Here is an 18,404-nt window from a genome sequence, read left to right on the forward strand (position 1 = left end):
TTTATGGCCCTTCATCCAGATAGTATGCAGGTCTCTGCCAAAGGTAAAGGATTATGATTATACAGTGATAGAGACTATTCACTCTTAGCAGATTTTCCTCAGTTGCTAGTTTCGTACAGTGGAATAAAAAATCGACTTCATACATGTAAGGTACTTGGAATGGTGCCTGACATGAATGTTAGTTATCAGTACTGTAATACTATAATATAGATAACCTTTTCTCAGCAACATTTGACTTAAACTTATTTATTTCCTGTATTCTCAGTCTTTTATTCTAGAGTCAGGATGGGTAGACCGCAACTTAAATATTTTAGATGAGACAAAAATTGTTCATCTTCAGAATTTATGTAAATGGAGACCTATTGCTACAAGGTGCAAGAAATACTTAACAAGCCTGTGATTTTTTTGTTCTTGCAAACAGAGCCTTGACTCAAAATATATTCTGGAAGTGGGTGTACTGGTGCCACCCATTTGCCAGTTGTTTTAAGTTCTTTAATTTCTCAGAGGTTCAGTTTGTTTGTGAAATTGAGGGTAATACCGACTATGTCTCAAGATTAGAAGTACCTAGCACTGTGCCTGACACATCATAACTTCACAAAATATATTCCTTAACCAAACGTTATGTATTTGGTTAGGAATACAAGTCTTGGTAACACAGTCCCTGCCCTTACAGTGTAGTGGGCATAAAGTAAAGGAACAAATAGTGCGGTAGATGCCGTGTTAGACATAAGGCCACAATGCTGAATCATCACAGGACAGCGTCTAACCTGGACTGGAAATATTGTGGAACGCTGACATCCTGAGTCATGCGGTCTATGATCTTTGAAATACTCCATTTGACTTTATTTCCTCTTTTTTTTTTTTTTTAAGTATTTTCTCCTGTGCAATCACCCATCCTTAAAAGTGGCTACATAAGCCTGTATCATCTTGATTTGTCAATGGATTAATACTGAATTTAGTTACATATCAGTTTATGTCGATTGGAACATCTGCTACACAGTTCCATCTAAAGAAGGGGAGGAATGAAGTTAGTGGACAATTATGGGGGAAAAAAGCATAATTAAATAGCTGGCTCTGGCTGAAATGAGCAAAGACTTTGAAGTCAAACACCTTGGATTTTGATCCTGGTCCTGCTGTTTTGCAGCTGTTTGTGCTAGGTAAATTACTACTTCTTTTAACCTTGATTTTCTTATCTGTGAAATGCCAATACTAGCTCTTAGGGACACAGGATTTGAAAAAATACAGTAAATTTCCTGACCAGTGATGGTGCCCAATAAACGATAACTATTATTACAAATTGTTTCCCAGTAAAAGCCCTGAGGCAAGAGTAAAAGATAAAGCTAATTATAATCCGTTACTTGCTAGTAAGCAAACTCCACTTGAGGGCTTGAAAAAGTTTACATTCAACTTTTATATTTACCTACAGTAGTTTGATTACGAAAAAAAAAATCACGGTAAAAATATGCCCAGGAAGGTTCGGAGCAATGAACTTTTCCAAGCACCACTGTTTTGGCCCTGATTGTAAGTATAGGGAAAACGGGGATTACCAGGTGGCTAAACACCTTCGGCTTTTAGGGTGGGTACCAAAAGGAAGCTGCCGAGTTCCTGGGAAAAAGTAGAGCTCATCACTAATCGGCGCTGTGAAGCTATCAAAGGGGCATTCAAGATCCATCTATTCTTTGTGTAAAGAGTAACAATAAAAGAACACCCGTGTACCCACCATCCAGGTTAAAAAACAGGACTCAGCGTACTCTTTTCACTAAGCAAGACGATGGTTTTTCAAACGAAGGAACGATGACGCCTCGCCGCTCGGCGGCCAGCTGGGTTCTCCACAGAGCCTTGCCTGAGAATGAATCAACTCCCCTGGAGCCGGGCCCAGACCACCCCACCAGCACCTGAACTAGAATTGCACCCGGCGGGCCCTCAGCTGTGGCCGGGTCACGTGACGAGGGAGCGCAGCTCCTCCCCCGGACGCGAAGGGTCACGTGGGCGCGCGGCCCCGCCCCGTCGCCCAGGCCGCGGCGAGGTGGGGTCCTGCGTTTGCCCCGGAAGTGGCTGTCGGGAGCTGACAGCAGCTGGGAAGGTGGCGGCGGCGGCGGCGGCGGCGGCGGCGGGGGGCCCGGAGCAAGATGGCGCTGCGGCCGGGAACGGGAGCTGGCGGCGGCGGGGCCGCGGGACCTGGCGCGGGGGCTGCCGGGGGAGGCAGGTGGGTGTGAAGACCTGGGCCGAGACGCGCCTCGCAGACGCAGAGCAGACCCGGCACCGGCGACGGGTGGTCGGCCGTTATGGCGGTTTTCGCCCGCGCCGACCCCTTTTCCCTCGGAACTGCGCTGCGGGAGGAGGGTCGTCCTCCGGGAACCTAGGCCGAAGGGGTGGATGGAGCCCGGGCGCCCGACTCTTGTCCTGCAGGCTCGGGGGCACTGGCTGCTGAGGCTGAGCGGGGAGGAGAGGGGGAGGAGGTGAGTGTCCCATCGGTGCGGCTGCCACTCGGCTGGGTGGATAAAGGAGGAACCCCGACGCCTCGCTTCTAGCCCGGCTGGATCTGAAGCGACCGGAGACTTCCTTTTCCCAGGGCTTGACCAGGGAGGGGCTCTGAAAAATCTGTTCACAGAGCTGCACAAGTGTTTCCAAGGTGTGTGTGTGTGTGTGTGCACTCTTTTTTTCAGTGTTGTCCTTTTTATTTTTTCCTTAACACACCAGAAACAGCAGGAAAATCTGAAGACCTTTGAATTAGTATATAGAGCTCTTGTAGAGGTAGTTTTAACACCTGTTTTCTTACTAAAAAACAATTCACTGTTAAACAGCAGGTACGCAGTTATCGAAACAAAGCTTCCAGACTTTTACTTAGCCCTTAAACAAATCTGCTCTCTGTCAATTCCAGCTACTAATCGCCAGTGGCTCTCATATCCAGAACAATAAAAGAGATGAACATTTGCAACCTGATAAGTTCATCATTTGAGGAAATATTTGATTCTGGGAAGTTTTCATCCCAGTTCTGTAATGACCTAGTCTGACTTTGTTTTGCTAGCCAACCCGAGGTTCATACACATTTGGAGATAAATTTAGCGTTTTATCTTCAGCATCCTAAATTATTTTTGGAAAACAAAGTGTTAGGTTTTTTTTTTAATGCAGTGTTTTATTTTGGAATCATGAACACCACAGTGTGAGCCTTTAAAATCCTCACGTCCTGCAGGTGCTTGTATATATGCGAGGAAAAGAGAGCAGTCACTGTTCGCCTGTGTGCAGCCGCATTTTTCACTTTCTCTTTTTCACATCTTTCTCTCTAGATTTAAAACTGTTTTCTTTCTCTTTTGTTTTCTGATTTCCACTGTTTCATTAGAGTTTTTCATGAATACTTGATATAAGTCAGTTTCTGGCTAGGGAAGACAAATATGTAATAATCTCTCTTTTCTGAATGTGACAACAGTTTCTAAAATGTTCTTGAGTGGCATTAATTTGATCAAGCGTATGATGAATCATGGCACCAAGTTCTGGGGAAATATAAACTTAAAAGAATTTGGCATTCTAGGCACGGGTTTTGGGGGGTTTTGCTGTTGTTTTGGTTTGGGGTTTTTTTGTTTTTTTCAGGTGGAGAGGAGTTTGCGTGTAGAAAGTTGAGTGGATCATTCCCCTTAGTTTGTAGTAGTTTAACATCATTGGTCCATGAACACAATTTTTTTTCTAAATATGGCCTGAATTGTGATAGAAATTAGAATGATTGACTTTAAAATTTCTTTCCTATTTAAAATTTGGTGGTAGTAACATTACATTCTTAAGCTCTAGAGGATATGTGGGAGAGCAAATCAGCCTTATCTTGTAAAATGTGTGGTAAATATTATATTGGAGATTTTCTGAGGCTGAGAAGCTGTATGCTTAATAAAGAAAGAATATGGTTTTTAGAGAGCAGTGGTGAGGGCTGAGGTTGTTTTTTTATAAGGAAGCTAACGTTATGGTTGGTACCCTAAGTATATTTTAGGGAAAAGAAAACCAGGCAACCTTTCTCAGCTTTTAATGGAGGAAATCCGTGAACTGTAATTTACTGTATTTCTTAGATACTTGTCTGTGTCCTTCCTAAGAGGCTAAGCAAAAAGCACAGGCATTTTCCAACTTTATTAATGTTAGCCTACTTTTGATTGGTATCCTGAATGGACTACCTTAGAATAAATAGTAGAGTTGTATAAAGGGCAAAATTTACGCAAGAGATGAGAAGTATAACTTTTTTTCTTTTTTGAAGTATGGCAGGAAAAAAAAGAGTTGAAAGATCTTGATTAGACTGTGTCCTTCTGGGATAGTATCATTTGTGAGCTTGTCTATCTCCTGCTTTTTTAAGCTCCTTAAGGGCTTCGTCATCTTTTTATCTTCCACTGCTTCTAGCACATTCTACACATAGAAAACATTCTGTAAATATTTGTAGATTCAAGCAACGTTGTAGGCAAAGAAGAGGTATTTCAATTGGGCCTCATTTCAAGGAAGAGGAAGGTGTCAAGAGATTGTCATGGAGATGGAAGGCCCAGTGAACATTAGGGGACAGCAGGTAGGCCAGATGGACTGTGGCCCTGAGTGGGAGAAAAGAGTTTTGCGAGATAAAACTGAAAAAGTTGTGTTCAAACTGGAGAGGGCCTTGAATATAAACTAAAAAAATTCAGTTTAAGGGGGAATCATTACATTGTTTTAATCCCAGGAGTAGCTTTATCAAATGGTCCCTTAGCTAGATGCGCCTCACCTGTGCTACGTGAGCTGCGTTAGAAGCCACAGAGTCTGCAGGTGGGGAGATCCATTAGGAAGTCTTGCTGAGTCCAGGCCTCAGAAGTGAAGGCTGATCTGGGTTAGTAGCAGAGGTAACTGAAAGGGGAGGATGAATGAGATAGGCATTTGACAAGCAGGGCTCACAGTTCTGCTTCAAATTGTTTGTCATCTTGTTGCCCATTTTTTGGCCAAACTTTTGCTGTCTTATCAATATCTTACTTAGCTGTTTGTCTAACCAGTCTTTAAGCATGTTGCTGTTAGTAGTCTAAACATTTCAGAGAGTCCTATGAATGGTACATAGGTCAGTAGGTAGTTTGGGTTGTATAATTACTGGAGTAAGTCATGTTTGTCAGTAATGTTCTTAATTTAGTTTTTGTTTATGTTTTCAAAGTAGCCTTTATACATCTGTACGTTATTTGGTTGTCTTAGCTAGGACCTTGGCAAACTTGTGGTTCTGTGTCCTCGTTTGACAAAGGGCAAACAGGACAGGGTGGTGAAAGGGATTGCATAGAGCTTCACGGTTACTTTGTGGCGGAGCTGGAGAGAAGAAAATGTCACTCGAGTGTCCAGTTTTTACTTAGCCACTAAGCCCTATTGGTGATTGTAATCTTTAAGACTGATTTGGAAAGTCTCAATAGGTTGGCTACTTAAGTCTTAGTGTATGAGTAACTTTTTAAAAAATTGAGTCCTACTAAATTTCAACTTGCAGTTTAAACACTTTATCCAGTTAACACATTACTTAGCTAATACGTCTTGTGTGCAGTTCGGAAAAGCTGTTCACTGTTCAGACCTCTCTTTGGTGCAGGCTCGCTTGTCAGCAGAATTTGCGAATGGTTCAGATCCTCTACAAGGCTGTAATCAGGTAGATGTCCAACTAGAAATTTGTGAACCACCTTACAAAAAAATCTTGTTGATTAAAATATTTTAGAGCTAAAAGACTCTAAAGTTTGATTTTTAGCCCTTTTCCTGGGAAGGGGGAGTGTTGTGCAATAGAAAAATGCAAGGACACATAAATTTGGCATACCGTTCCTGATCTCACTATATCTTTAAAGACTATCCAGAAACCCCCTTCAGATCCTTGACTCCCAGATTAAGGGCTTTTCCCACTCAGATTTTTTCTTCCTTGATCTGTCCCATTTCCTTTCCCTCCGGTCTCAGAGAAAGAAGTCCCTCTTCCTTTTGCTACGTTAATGCCATCCTCTCAAAAACCTTGTTTTAGCTATCACTAAGTATATCTTTTGTATCCTAAATCTTTGTCTATGAAGGTCCCTTCCTCTTCCTCTGTTGAAACCGTTCACTCAAAGATCACCATTTTCGAAAACAGCGATCTTTATTTAGTAATCCTCATTCTTATCAGCTTCTCTACAGCGTTAGACACTTTTTCCTTAAATGCAGTCCTTCCTTAGTTATAACTCTCAGTTATAAGCAGCTTCTTTGGTTCTCAGTGACCATTCCGTACTCAGTTTTCACTAAGAATTCTCCAAGGTTTTCCTTTGTTGTCTTCTCACTATGTATACATCCCTTTGGCTCTTTCATCCACAACCAGACTTTAATTTTTTTCTTTTTTTACCTTTATTTAAAAGAGCCTAGGTAGATTGATGCAAACCCTTCCCTTGAGCTGGAGTTACTTTTCCGGTTGCCTATTAGATTGCTCCTCGTGGACACCCTCCTAACACCTTTCTCCCCAGACCTGCTCACACTGGGTTCCTGTCAGCAGGTAAACAGTGTCACCATCCTTACAGTTGCTCAGGCCCAAAATCTCGGCAGCATCTTCAGCCCTTTCTGCTTTTTCAGTGCTGTTCTCCATCCTGGTAGTTGCTAAGTCCTGTTGATTCTTCCTTTTAAATAGATTTCATTCACCTCTTCTTTTCCATTCCCACTACTCTGGTTATGACCCTTTTCATTTCTTATTAAGATTATTGTAATAGTTTCTTAGCTAATTCTTGTTACTTCAAGTCTTCTCTGTCATACCCCATTACCAGAGAAACCTACAGCACATTTCTTTTTTTTTTTAATAAATCTAGATTGTTTTTAATAAGTGTATTTCTTTTATTTATTTACTTATTTATTTGGCTGTGTTGTGTCTTCGTTGCTGCTCAGGCTTTCTCTAGTTGCGGCGAGCGGGGGCTACTTTTCGTTGCAGTGCATGGGCTTCTCACTGCGGTGGCTTCTCTAGTTGCAGAGCTCGGGCTCTAGGCGCACGGGCTTCAGTAGTTGTGGCACGTGGGCTCAGTAGTTGTGGCTTGCGGGCTCTAGAGCGCAGGCTCAGTAGTTGTGGTGCACGGGCTTAGTTGCTCTGCGGCATGTGGGATCTTCCTGGACCAGGGCTCGAACCCATGTCCCCTGCATTGGCAGGCGGATTCTTAACTACTCCGCCACCAGGGAAGCCCTACAGCGCATTTCTGATCATTTCATTAGAGAAAAATGTATGACATCAGGGAAATGTAGATCTAAATCACAATGAGATACCCCCCATACCCATTAGGATAACTATCATTATAAACAAACAAACAGAAATTCAGAAAATAACAAGTGTTGGTGAGGATGTGGAGAAATTAGAACCCTGGTGCATTGCTAGTGGGAATGTAAAATGGTGTAGCTGCTGTTGAAAACAGTTTGGCAGTTTTTCAAAAAGTAAACATAGAATTACTCTATGACCCAGCAATTCCACTCCTAGGTGGAAACCCAGAAGAATTGAAAGAGGGACGCAAACAAATACTTGTACACCAGTGTTCATAGCAGTATTATTCACAACACCCAACCCAGCTGTCCATCAACAGATGAATGGATAAGCAAAATGTGGTACATACATACAATGGAGTATTATTCAGCCATAAAAAGGAATGAAATTCTCACGTGTGCTACAACATGATGAACCTTGAAAACGTTATGCTAAGTGAAATAAGCCAGATACAAAAGGACAAGTATTGTATGATTCCACTTAATATAAGGTAGCTAGAATAGACAAGTTCATCAAGCCAGAAAGTAGAATAGTGGTTACCAGGAGTTGGGGGGAAAAAGTAATGGGAAGTTATTTGTTAATGGGTACAGAGTTTCTGTTTGTGATGATGAAAACGTTCTGGAAATGGATCATGGTGATGGTTGTACAACATTGTAATGCCACTGAACTGTACACTTAAAAATGGTTAAAATGGTAAAATTTTATATTGTGTATATTTTACCACAGTTTTAAAAAAATCTCTGACTTTATACAATACTCAAAATAAAATCAAACATTTTAAAGGCCCTCTACATTTTGCTTCCTTTTCCAGTCCTATGTCTTATATTCAACCTTAAATCATTTCTCTGAACGCACTACAGCTTCGGCCTCTGAGATTTTGCTCAAGCTATATAGTGTGCCTCTCTTTAAGATTTAGCTCAAGAGATACCTCCAAAAAACTTCCCAAGATATAACCCATAAACTTAATCTTTTTCTTCTCATTTCTGTTAGTATTCTGGCCCTCTCACAGCCCTTAGCACATTCTGTCCTATGTTAAAGTTATTTGCCTGCATCTGTGTCTTCAGCGAGACTGAGCTCATTCAGGCCTTTCATGTAGTAGACACCCAATAAATGTTCAGTGAATTGAATCTAATCCAGCCCTCTCATTTTATGGATGGGGAGATTGGAATCCAGGGGAGTCACACAGTGACAGAACCAGGACCAGTTTCAAGGTCTTCTGTCTTCTGGCTCAAAAATTTTCACCCTACACTAACATGCTGACTGTCATGTGTCTTATGGATGGTCAATCTGTATTGATGGTGGATAATTCAATATTGTACTATGGAACAGATGCCAGGGCCCGGGCTATAATTTTTTTATTTATGTGAAATGTTACATGTTTTATCTGAAATCTTTGCACATAGGAAGATCCTGATATATTTTTGTTCTGTTTTCAGCTTCATGTTTCCAGTTGCAGGTGGAATAAGACCCCCTCAAGGTATGTGAAAGCTTAAGTTTTCAACTTTCATTTTTCACTATTATGTTTCTGAACTTGGGGATTAAGTGGGTAAAAAAGTCCTATTGCTGCCAAATAGAGTAAAGTTTTCTTATAGTCTCGAACCTCTGTGACAGCTTACTCTTAAAATTTCTCAAAAATTGTGTAATTTGGCGAATAAGAAGGATCATTCCTCATTTCTCCAAACTTATTTAAGCATTATATTGACAGGTTATTATTTAACCTCAGAGATGAAGGAGACTCTCAAGACAAAAGTATTAAAGAAACAGATGACAAAGATGAAATGAGTTGTAGTTCTCTGAATGCCATCTTTCTCCTGTCTGTCTTCTAGATTGTTAGCTCCATGGGGCAGGGGCTATGTCTTCCTTACGCTCGTCAGTATCTCCAGCACCCAGCATGCTGATAGAAAATAATAGGGTCTTTATAGATGCTTGTTGAATGAATAAATGAACCCCTTTAGTTATTTTATACTTAGGTTTTCTCTATATGAATTTGGTCTTATTTTAATCATGTACATAAGAGATCACATATTCTGATTCCGTTTAAACTATTTTAAGTTTCAGTTTTATTCCTAGCAGTTTCTCCACTAGGTATATCCCTTCTCTCTTGGTTTCAGACAAGGGCCCACCAATACTGATTCTAGCTTTGTCTTCAAGGAAACAGTAGTGAAGGGATATAATCTTGACTCATGCTTCTGTGCCACTGGAACACAAAACTGGTGAAAGAATATGTCTGCACTTCTTTCTGCTCACTTCTCCCACTCCAGTGTGCCCCCTCCTCTCCACAGGCCAGGCTGCTCTGAAAACTGGCCCTTCTCACAAAGCCAGTGTTAACTGGTTATGGTAGGCTTGCTAGAGAAACAGAGACTCCTAGGTCACCAGTAGAGATGAATGATAAAGAGCAGCTCAGTAGCAGGTGGTCAGTGTCTCCATTTATAATCAGTGATGGAGGTTGAGTTTCAGGTAAATTTTTCCAAGGGTCAGTTGTACTCTTTTCATTGTGCTCACATTTATGCATTATTAAGCTATCTGTAATTAGATGTGTCCCAGATTTAGATCAAATGGTTTGAGATCTTTTGTTCTTTAGGAGGGCATTAGAGAGTTGTGTGTTCATTATTGTGGCTCGTCATTTTGCATTTTTATAAACTTTCAAGTAAAAATCTACATATGGAGCAAAGGAACAGGACAAGAAGAGAGCCCAGAAGGTTGCCTGATATTTTCTCTTTTGGAATTTGGAATTGTTTTCAAGAATTTTTTACAAAGTATGTTAGAGCGGACTTTTTGATCTTTTGAAGGCATTAAATTGTGCATGGGTTATTTCTGAAAGCATATACAAGGAACAGACAAAAAGAGTAGCTACAAGATCATTGAGTAGGTGAATAGGAGACAGGAGAGAAACAAGACTTGTTTTTCACTGTGTATACTTCTGTGCCATTGAATGTTGTACCAAATCCTTGAGTTACCTGTTCGACTTAAATACACTTATGAAAATAAATAAAACTGTAGGTCCAAAGGCATAAGAGGGAAAACATCTTACTATGCTATATTCAGTCTGTGCGTTCTTTTTTTTTTTTTTGGTAAATTTATTTATTTATTTATTTTGGCTGTGTTGGGTCTTTGTTATTGCACGTGGGCTTTCTCTGGTTGCGGCGAGCAGGGGCTACTCTTCCTTGCGGCGTGTGGGCTTCTCATTGCCATGACTTCTCTTGTTACGGAGCACAGGCTCTAGGCACGTGGGCTTCAGTAGTTGTGGCACGCGGGCTCAGTAGTTGTGGCTCGCAGGCTCTAGAGCGCAGGCTCAGTAGTTGTGGCGCACGGGCTTAGTTGCTCTGCAGCATGTGGGATCTTCCCGGACCAGGGCTCGAACCCGTGTCCCCTGCATTGGCAGGCGGTTTCTTAACCACTGCGCCACCAAGGAAGTTCCCAGTCTGTGCATTCTAATTCTCCATGACACCTCAAGGCCTTCGCACTTGGTGTTCCTTTGTCTAGAATACTCTAACCGAATATCCGCATGGCTCCCTCCCTTCAAGTCCTTGCTTCAATGCCACCCTTTGGAGAAACCTTTTCTGACTGTGAAACAGCAACCACTCCTTTCCCTGGCTCTCCCTTTCCCCCATCCCCACCTGATATCCACTTATTTTTTTCTTTTTTTCTTATCTCCCCCAATTACAGTGTAAGTTCCATGAGAGCAAAGACCTGGCTTTGTTCAATGTTGTATCCCTAGAATGGTGCCTGACATGGAGTAGGCCCTCAAATATTTGAAAAAATGATTAATATAAATGAATAGTTTGCCACTAATAAATGTTACCTACAAATGTGGTGTCCGTGCTTCTGAAATTAAACTCTGTATGAATAACCTTGAAGGTACACAGAATCCACGAGATCAATATGGTATACTTTACCAGACCTTTAAATGTTTTAAAATCAAAATTTGATTTTACAGAGTTCCTTATACTAGAACCAACATGGATGTAATATGTTGTACAGTGCAAAATTAGGATGAAATTTGTGTTCAGGCTATGTAGGGATTTTGTTTTATTCACTGTTGAATACCAGGTATCTAGAACTGTGCCTAAAATGTGGTAGGCATTTTGTATTTATTAAATCCCTGAAGGGATGTAATCTTTATTCTCCTGTACTCTTGGGAATACTTCATTGGAAAAGTTTGGGAGGTACTATACTATAAAACATACTTTCATGATGGTTTTCCTGCCATTGCATTATATACTTTGCATGCTGATAGCTGTTTTGTGGTGTTATATTAATTATTCATGTAAGGAAAGAGAAGAGGAATATCATTTCTTTGAGCATATTAGGTATTAAACAGTTTCACAGATGTGAAACTGAGGCACATAAAGAAGTTAAGCAAGTTGCTTAAGGTCCCAAACCTAGCAAGTGACATTTTTAGTTGGCTTCCAGAGTTCATGCTCTTAACTACTTTTGTATTAAAAGTAACTTAATTAGTATTAGTATTAATTAGTATTAACTCTTAACTACTAGTAATCTGCTGCAGTATAAAAAATTACCCCAAAACTTAAAGAAAATAAACATTTTACTGTTTTACACTTTGTGTGGGTTAGGTATCTGGGAGTCGCCTCACTGGGTGATTTTGGCTTAGGGCCAAGGAGATTGCCTTAAAGATGTCAACTAGGACTGTAGTCATCGGAAAGTTTGATGGGTTTGGTAGATCTGTTTCCCAGATGGCTCACTCACATAGATGGCAAATTCGTGCTGCCTTTTGGCAAGAGATTTCAGTTCCTTGCCACATGGATTCTCCATTCCCCCTAGGACTGCTTGAGTATTCTCATGATGTGGCAGTGGCTTTCCCCAACAGGTGATCCAGGAGAGCAAGAAGGAAGCTGCAGTAGTTATTAGGAACCTTGGGGGACTTCGCTGGTGGTCCAGTGGTTAAGACTCTGCGCTCCCAATGCAGGGGGCCTGGGTTCAATCCCTGGTCGGGGAACTAGATCCCACATGCCGTAACTTAAGAGCCCGCACGCCGCAACGAAGATCCCGCACCCGCATGCCACAACTGAGACCTGGCGCGGCGCAGCCAAAGAAATAAATAAATATAATAAAGAGAGGGAGGAAGGGAGTGAGAAAGAAAAGAAAAAAGAAAGGGAAAGGGAAAGGAAGAAGAATCAGCCTTGGAAGTTACACACCGTCATTTCCACAATATCCTATTGGTTATTCTGGTCCGCCCTATTCAGTATGGGAGGGAAGGACAAGAATATGAATGCCAAGAGGCAGAGATTGCTGGGGGCCATCTTGAAGGCCAGTTAGGCCATACTGTGTATTTTTTAAGTATGCACAAAAATTCTGTGGAAGAGGTATTATTATCTTCATTTTACAGATGAAGTTTTGTAACTTGCCCAAGATCACATAGCTAAGTAAATGATGGAATTGGAATTCTTACTCAAGTCTGTCTCACTCCAGAGCCTGTGCCTTTTCCTCTATACTGTGCCACCTCCCAAGTAGCAAGTCCTTTAGGTGCTTATGGTTTTAAGAAAATAAACTGTAAAACACATTGACCTTAGTGATATCTTTATGTTTTTCAGCAGGTCTGATGCCGATGCAGCAACAAGGATTTCCTATGGTCTCCGTCATGCAGCCTAATATGCAAGGCATGATAGGAATGAATTACAGCTCTCAGATGTCCCAGGGACCTATTGCTATGCAGGTACTTGCCTCTTTAGCCAATGTTTACAGAGTTATCGTTTGCTGTTAATTGTCTATGTTCTAAGAGCTACATACTATGAGCTTAATGTTATATTTAGAAATAAGTGTAGTCTGCCTCTTACGTGGCTTCCTTCAAAATAAAATGAATATATGTTTGTAAGAGTGAAAAAAAAAGATAAATCATTTAAGAAAAATCTGGTGACCTCTATATTTGACTACTGACTTAGAAGAATTATAGAATGGCATCTTGGAAAGCTTAGGGACCTGAGGCCATGAAATCACATTGTTAGAAGAACTCTACTGTTCTCATGAAAGGAGCAGTATTGTCGTTTGCAAGGCTTAGATACTGCTTTGTATTGAATTGTCTCATCTAATCCCCATAACAATTTTTTAAAAAGGTAGTATCTCCATTTTTCTGATGAGGAAACTGAAGTGTTGTGAGGATGCTCACAGAGCATAGTCAGCCACGATTTGAACCTGTGTCTTCAGTAGGTCTGTACTTGACTATTTATACATTGAATTCTCTCTTGAGAGCATCAGGGAGCCATTGACTGGTATAAAGCGTGGAATGATGCAATCAGAATTGTGTCTCAAAAAGATCATTCTGACTGCTGATTGGAGAATGATTGGAAGGAGAGGGGAGAGCGAAAGTGGATGTAAGGAGAATCATTAAGAGGCTGATGTAGTGAGAGCAGGCGAGATGTTGGCTTAACTTAGGGTGGTAGCAGGCGGGTGCAGAGATGGATGTTTTTGAGAACTTCTTAGGAAATAAAATGAAGAGAACTTGATGAAGGATTGGATGTTGAAAATAAAGGAGAAGGTGGTATCACACTGATTCCCCGTTTACTGCATGAGCCACTGACTGGTCATTTATTAATAAAAGAAACACCAGAAGAGATTGTTTGCTGGAACATAATTGTTGACTTTCAAGGACCCATGAAATATTCAAGTGGGGCTGTCCAGAGACAATTAATCAGTTGACCTGGCACTCAAGATTTTTCACTCTGGGTTGAAAATTATAGATTTGGGAATCATCCACACATAGAAGGTAATTGATGCCATAGGGGTGAACTAGAACATCCAAGAACCCTATAGATGGAGAAAATAGTCCAGGATAGAGCCTTCAGAATTTCAGTGTTTAAATCTGAGGGAGTGAGTTGCAAACAGAGGAGATTGAAGAGGAACAACCACAGAAGGTGGTGGGGTTGGGGGGTGGGGGAATTAAAGAAAAAAAACATGGGTGTCAGACAGACCTAAGTTCAAAGCCCAGCTTTGCCACTTACCTGTAAAATGGGGATTTAATAATAACTTGCCTGTACGGTTATAGAAAGAATTGAAAAAGGAATTATATAAAGCACTTGGAATTGTACCTGGCACACAGTGAGCAGGAAGTGGCAAGAAATTTTTATTTCTTATATTGTTAATATCAGGAATGATCTTTCCAGTGGCATGGCACTATTTCATGTTCTGTTTTTAATATTTGTCTATGTTTCCATGCTTTCATTGGCTCACAACCCCCATTTCTGTCTAAAACTTTCTTTCTTGAATAATGGTAATAAACAGTAATAATAATAATGACCACCATTTGTTGTTTACCTGTGCTATATTCATTGTGTGTATTATATATTCAGTCCTCATAACAACTCTATAAGTAATATTTTTATTCCCATTTTATAGATAAGGAAACTGCAGTCAGAGAGGTTCAGTGCCCTGTTCAGTGTCGTACAGCTTGTTTCAGAACAGAGACTGAAACCAAAGCTATCTTACATTTTGGAGCCTGAGTTCTTAATTACCAGTGTTTCCCAGCCTTTAGTCATTTGAGTATCACCTTCATGATTTTTGCCATGTATTATTTAATTAACATTTTTAATTGGTTAGGTTTGCAGCAAATTCTTAAAGGTATCTTTTCTTGTTAAGTAAATAGAAAACCTCATTTCTTATAAGCAGAGGGTAACCAAAAAATAAATATGATGAATCAAAACAATATTACCAAATTCTAGCTAGGTACTGTTACTTATTGGAGTTTATAAACCTCATGTTTACTTTCTCTTTGTTTAAAAAAAAAAAAGTAAATTATGTCTACAGTTTACCCACAAATGGTTCAGCAAAAGAAAAAAAGAGTGTATGTATGTGTAGAAACAGAGAGCAGGGACTTCCCTGGTGGTCCAGTGGATAAGACTCCATGCTCCCTATGCAGGGGGCCTGAGTTCAATCGCTGGTCGGGGAACTAGATCCCACATCCCGCAACTAAAGATCCCACGTGCTGCAACTAAGATCTGATGCAGCCAAATAAATAAATATTAAAACAAACAAATATTTAAAAAAAAAACAGAACAAATAGGGCAAAATGTTAACATTATACTGTTCTTCCAGGAATTCCCTGATGGTCCAGTTGTTAAGAGTCCATGTTTTCACTGCCGAGGATGCGGGTTCAATCCCTGGTCAGGGAACTAAGATCCTGCAAGCCCCTAGGCACAGCCAAAAAATTTAAAAATAAAACAAAAAAATATATATTATACTGTTCTTCCAAATTTTCTGTAAATTTTATATTTAAAAAAAGGGAGAGTTTAGGTAAAAATTAATAACACTTAAAACGAGACATAAATGGGAATCTGAATGAGAGTCGCAGGGGAATTGTAGAGAATTTTCCTGCTAGCGTGCCGAGCGTGTGTCCCTGCGTAACTGGTCGTGATCGTAGATAGTGTAGATTAAAGCAAATAAGGTTGTTTTGTTTTGCTTTTGTTTTGGTTTTAGAATTGGTGAGTGAAATTGATGGTATCATGATTTAATTAATAAGTACAGCTTAAGGAATGGGCTTTATCCACATTGGTAAATTATCTTCTTCAGCCATGATACCTATTTAAACCAAGTAAACTGAATCCAGGAGTCAGATCTTTGGCTGAATCCAAAGTGTTATATTATTGAAAAGAAAAAAAAAGAAAGAAAAAGAAAAAAATCATTCACAAATAAACCAGAACAAAAGGATTTTGTACTATTAATATTTTAAGTGCCATATATTTCATTTTTACCTAATTATTTAATATTTTCTATTCCTGCATGTTTTATGTATATATTAGTATAATAGCACATGTATATAACTTATAAATAATATTGGGAGTTAGCAATTAGAATTTAAGTTTAAACCATTGTCATGTCAAAGTCATTTAAGCAAATAAAGCTTCTATGTTGTATGTAAAGATTTAGGAGAACTTCCAAATCATTCTTTATTCACCTCCAGTAAGAAGAAAATAGGAATAAATTGAGCTTTTGTAGGTTTTAAGTCCAAGTTACTCAGCTTTCACTAGGTTATGCTACAGAAACAAAAATCCCCAAGTCTCAGTGACTTACAGAAACAGATTTATTTCTCATTTATGATACGTGTCCTTTATGAGTTAGCGGATTCAGCTCCATGTTCTCTTTATTGTGAGACCCTTACCAAGGACATCCCAGAGATGGCCAAACCCTGTGATGGCTTTTAAAGCTTTCTCTCTAAGGCAGGATTTATCAATCACTTCTCACAAAGGAATATGACCCAAAAGCGTCATTAGGAGAGTATACCAGGAGGAATGCACACCACATAGGGATGTGTCATCTTATAGTAAGGGCAGCAAGTAATTGGAAACAATCTACCAAAGAATACCATGTGTTTCTAATTAAGATTTAGTAAACTTACCACTGAATCTTAACAGCTGATACAATTTTTTTTTTGCCACCCCCGGCGGCTTGTGGGATCTTAGTTCCCTGACCAGGGATTGAACCCGTGCCCTCAGCAATGAAAGCGCAGAGTCCTAACCACTGGACCTCCAGGGAATGCCCACAATTTTAAAATCATTAATTTTCACACTAAACATTGTTTTATAACTTGCGTAATTATCTAAAAAAATTTTTTAAAGAGTTTGAAACAACCAAAAACAATAAGGATCTCTAACATGCAGAAAACAATAAGAAAGTGAACTACCAGATTTGATATCACCCAAATAATTTCGCTGAATATCAGGAGTTTAGGATTAATGGTTCTAAAGTAAAGAAGCCAAAATCTTTTTCTTTAACCTTTTTTCTTGCTGACAGGCATTATACTGCTTGGAAGCTGCTCACTGTTCTTAAAGGAGAAACTTATTCAGATCTTATTTTTTTCCCTCAAACTTAATAACCTTAACCAACCACAGACATGTATGAGGAATACCCAGTATTCTTTAGTCACCCCTTAAATGTTTGAGGGGTGCACTTTCAGATAAAAGTCAAAGATGAAAATTAGCCTTGGTTGCCGCATAGCCCTCCACTCCCCAAAACTCATAAAAAGAACACACTTCACAAGATTTAGAATAAATTTTAAAGTTATTATTCAAAATATTTCAAGTATATAGGGAAGAATAGACTATATGATGAACATGTGTGAGCCAATTGCACAGCTTTATCAAAACATTTTTCGTTAAACTTTTAATTTTGAGGTAAATGTCTGTACACATGTACATAAGAAATAATACAAAGAGATCTTTCCATTTCCCCCCGTGGTAACAAGTTGCAGAACTACAGTATAATATCACAGCCGGGATGTTGGCATTGATACGGTCAAGATACAGAGCATTCCCATCACCCCAGGGATCTCCTCATGTTGACATTTTACAACAAAATTCATCTCCCTCCCACTTCATACCCCCCCCCAACCCTTGTCAATCACTAATATGTTTCCCATTTCTATAATTATGTGATTTCAACAATGTTACCTAAATTGAATCACTAGCCTTTTGAGATTGGCTTTTTTTTTTTGTTCTCCATAATTCCCTTGAAATTCATCCAAGTTGTTGCATGTACTTCATTTTTATTGCTGAATAATATTCCATTATTGTATATACTACTGTCTGTTTAACCATTTACCCATTGAAGGACGTCTGGGCTGTTTTTAGTTTTTAGCTATGACAAATAGAGGTTTTTGTGTGAACATAAGGCTTCATTTCTCTGGGATTAACACCCAGGAGTGTGGGGTGGCATGGTATTTGGATGTTTAGTTTTTACAGAAACTGTTTTCTGGAGTGGTTGTACCCTTTTACATTCTCACCAGCAATATATGAGTGATCCAGTTTCTCTGCATCCTTGTTAGCATTTGGTGTTGTTATTTTTTATTTTAGCCATTCTGATAGGTGTGTTGTGATATTTCATGATTTTAATTTGCATTTCCCCAATGACTAATGTCAAAAGAAAATTCAAGGAGCTTTACTTGATATGGGTATTTTACTGGGCAAGAAACAAACTATTCCCCAACAGGGAGACCTCAAGCCGCAAGTGCTCTCAGCAGTTACAGTTAATTAGAAACATGAATGAGTACATTGTCTTCTACTGTGATGACTTTCTAGAAACTTACTTTCCTTTTCATTGCTAAGCTTACTTGTTTGTAGCTGATTAGCTAGGAAACTGTAAGGTCATACTGACATGAAGAACGCTTAGGTTTTGTTTAAAGTCAGAGTCAGCATTTGGGGGAACTCAGGACAGTGTTACATTTTGGTTACTGTGAGCCTTTGGTCTAGGG

At 39.7% G+C, this 18,404-nt stretch overlaps 1 protein-coding gene across 15 annotated transcripts in view; it reads left to right on the plus strand.

Annotated features, from left to right (window-relative positions):
* The first annotated feature begins 2,125 nt into the window (after positions 1-2,125).
* The window catches only part of SYNRG (synergin gamma), a 93,608-nt gene continuing 77,329 nt past the window's right edge, over positions 2,126-18,404 (plus strand). For 12 of the 15 annotated variants that reach the window (XM_061174689.1, XM_061174690.1, XM_061174692.1 and 9 more), the window contains exons 1-3: positions 2,126-2,206; positions 8,644-8,684; positions 12,760-12,881. In XM_061174689.1, coding sequence (XP_061030672.1) covers positions 2,130-2,206; positions 8,644-8,684; positions 12,760-12,881 — 240 coding nt within the window. In that variant the 5' untranslated portion in view covers positions 2,126-2,129. Of the gene's footprint in view, positions 2,207-2,397; positions 2,460-8,643; positions 8,685-12,759; positions 12,882-18,404 lie in introns of those variants that run through there. The other 3 variants (XM_061174694.1, XM_061174698.1, XM_061174691.1) reach the window with 2 other exon arrangements.

This window comes from Eubalaena glacialis, chromosome 19 (genome assembly GCF_028564815.1).
Source record: "Eubalaena glacialis isolate mEubGla1 chromosome 19, mEubGla1.1.hap2.+ XY, whole genome shotgun sequence".
NCBI classification, from domain to species: Eukaryota; Metazoa; Chordata; class Mammalia; order Artiodactyla; family Balaenidae; genus Eubalaena; species Eubalaena glacialis.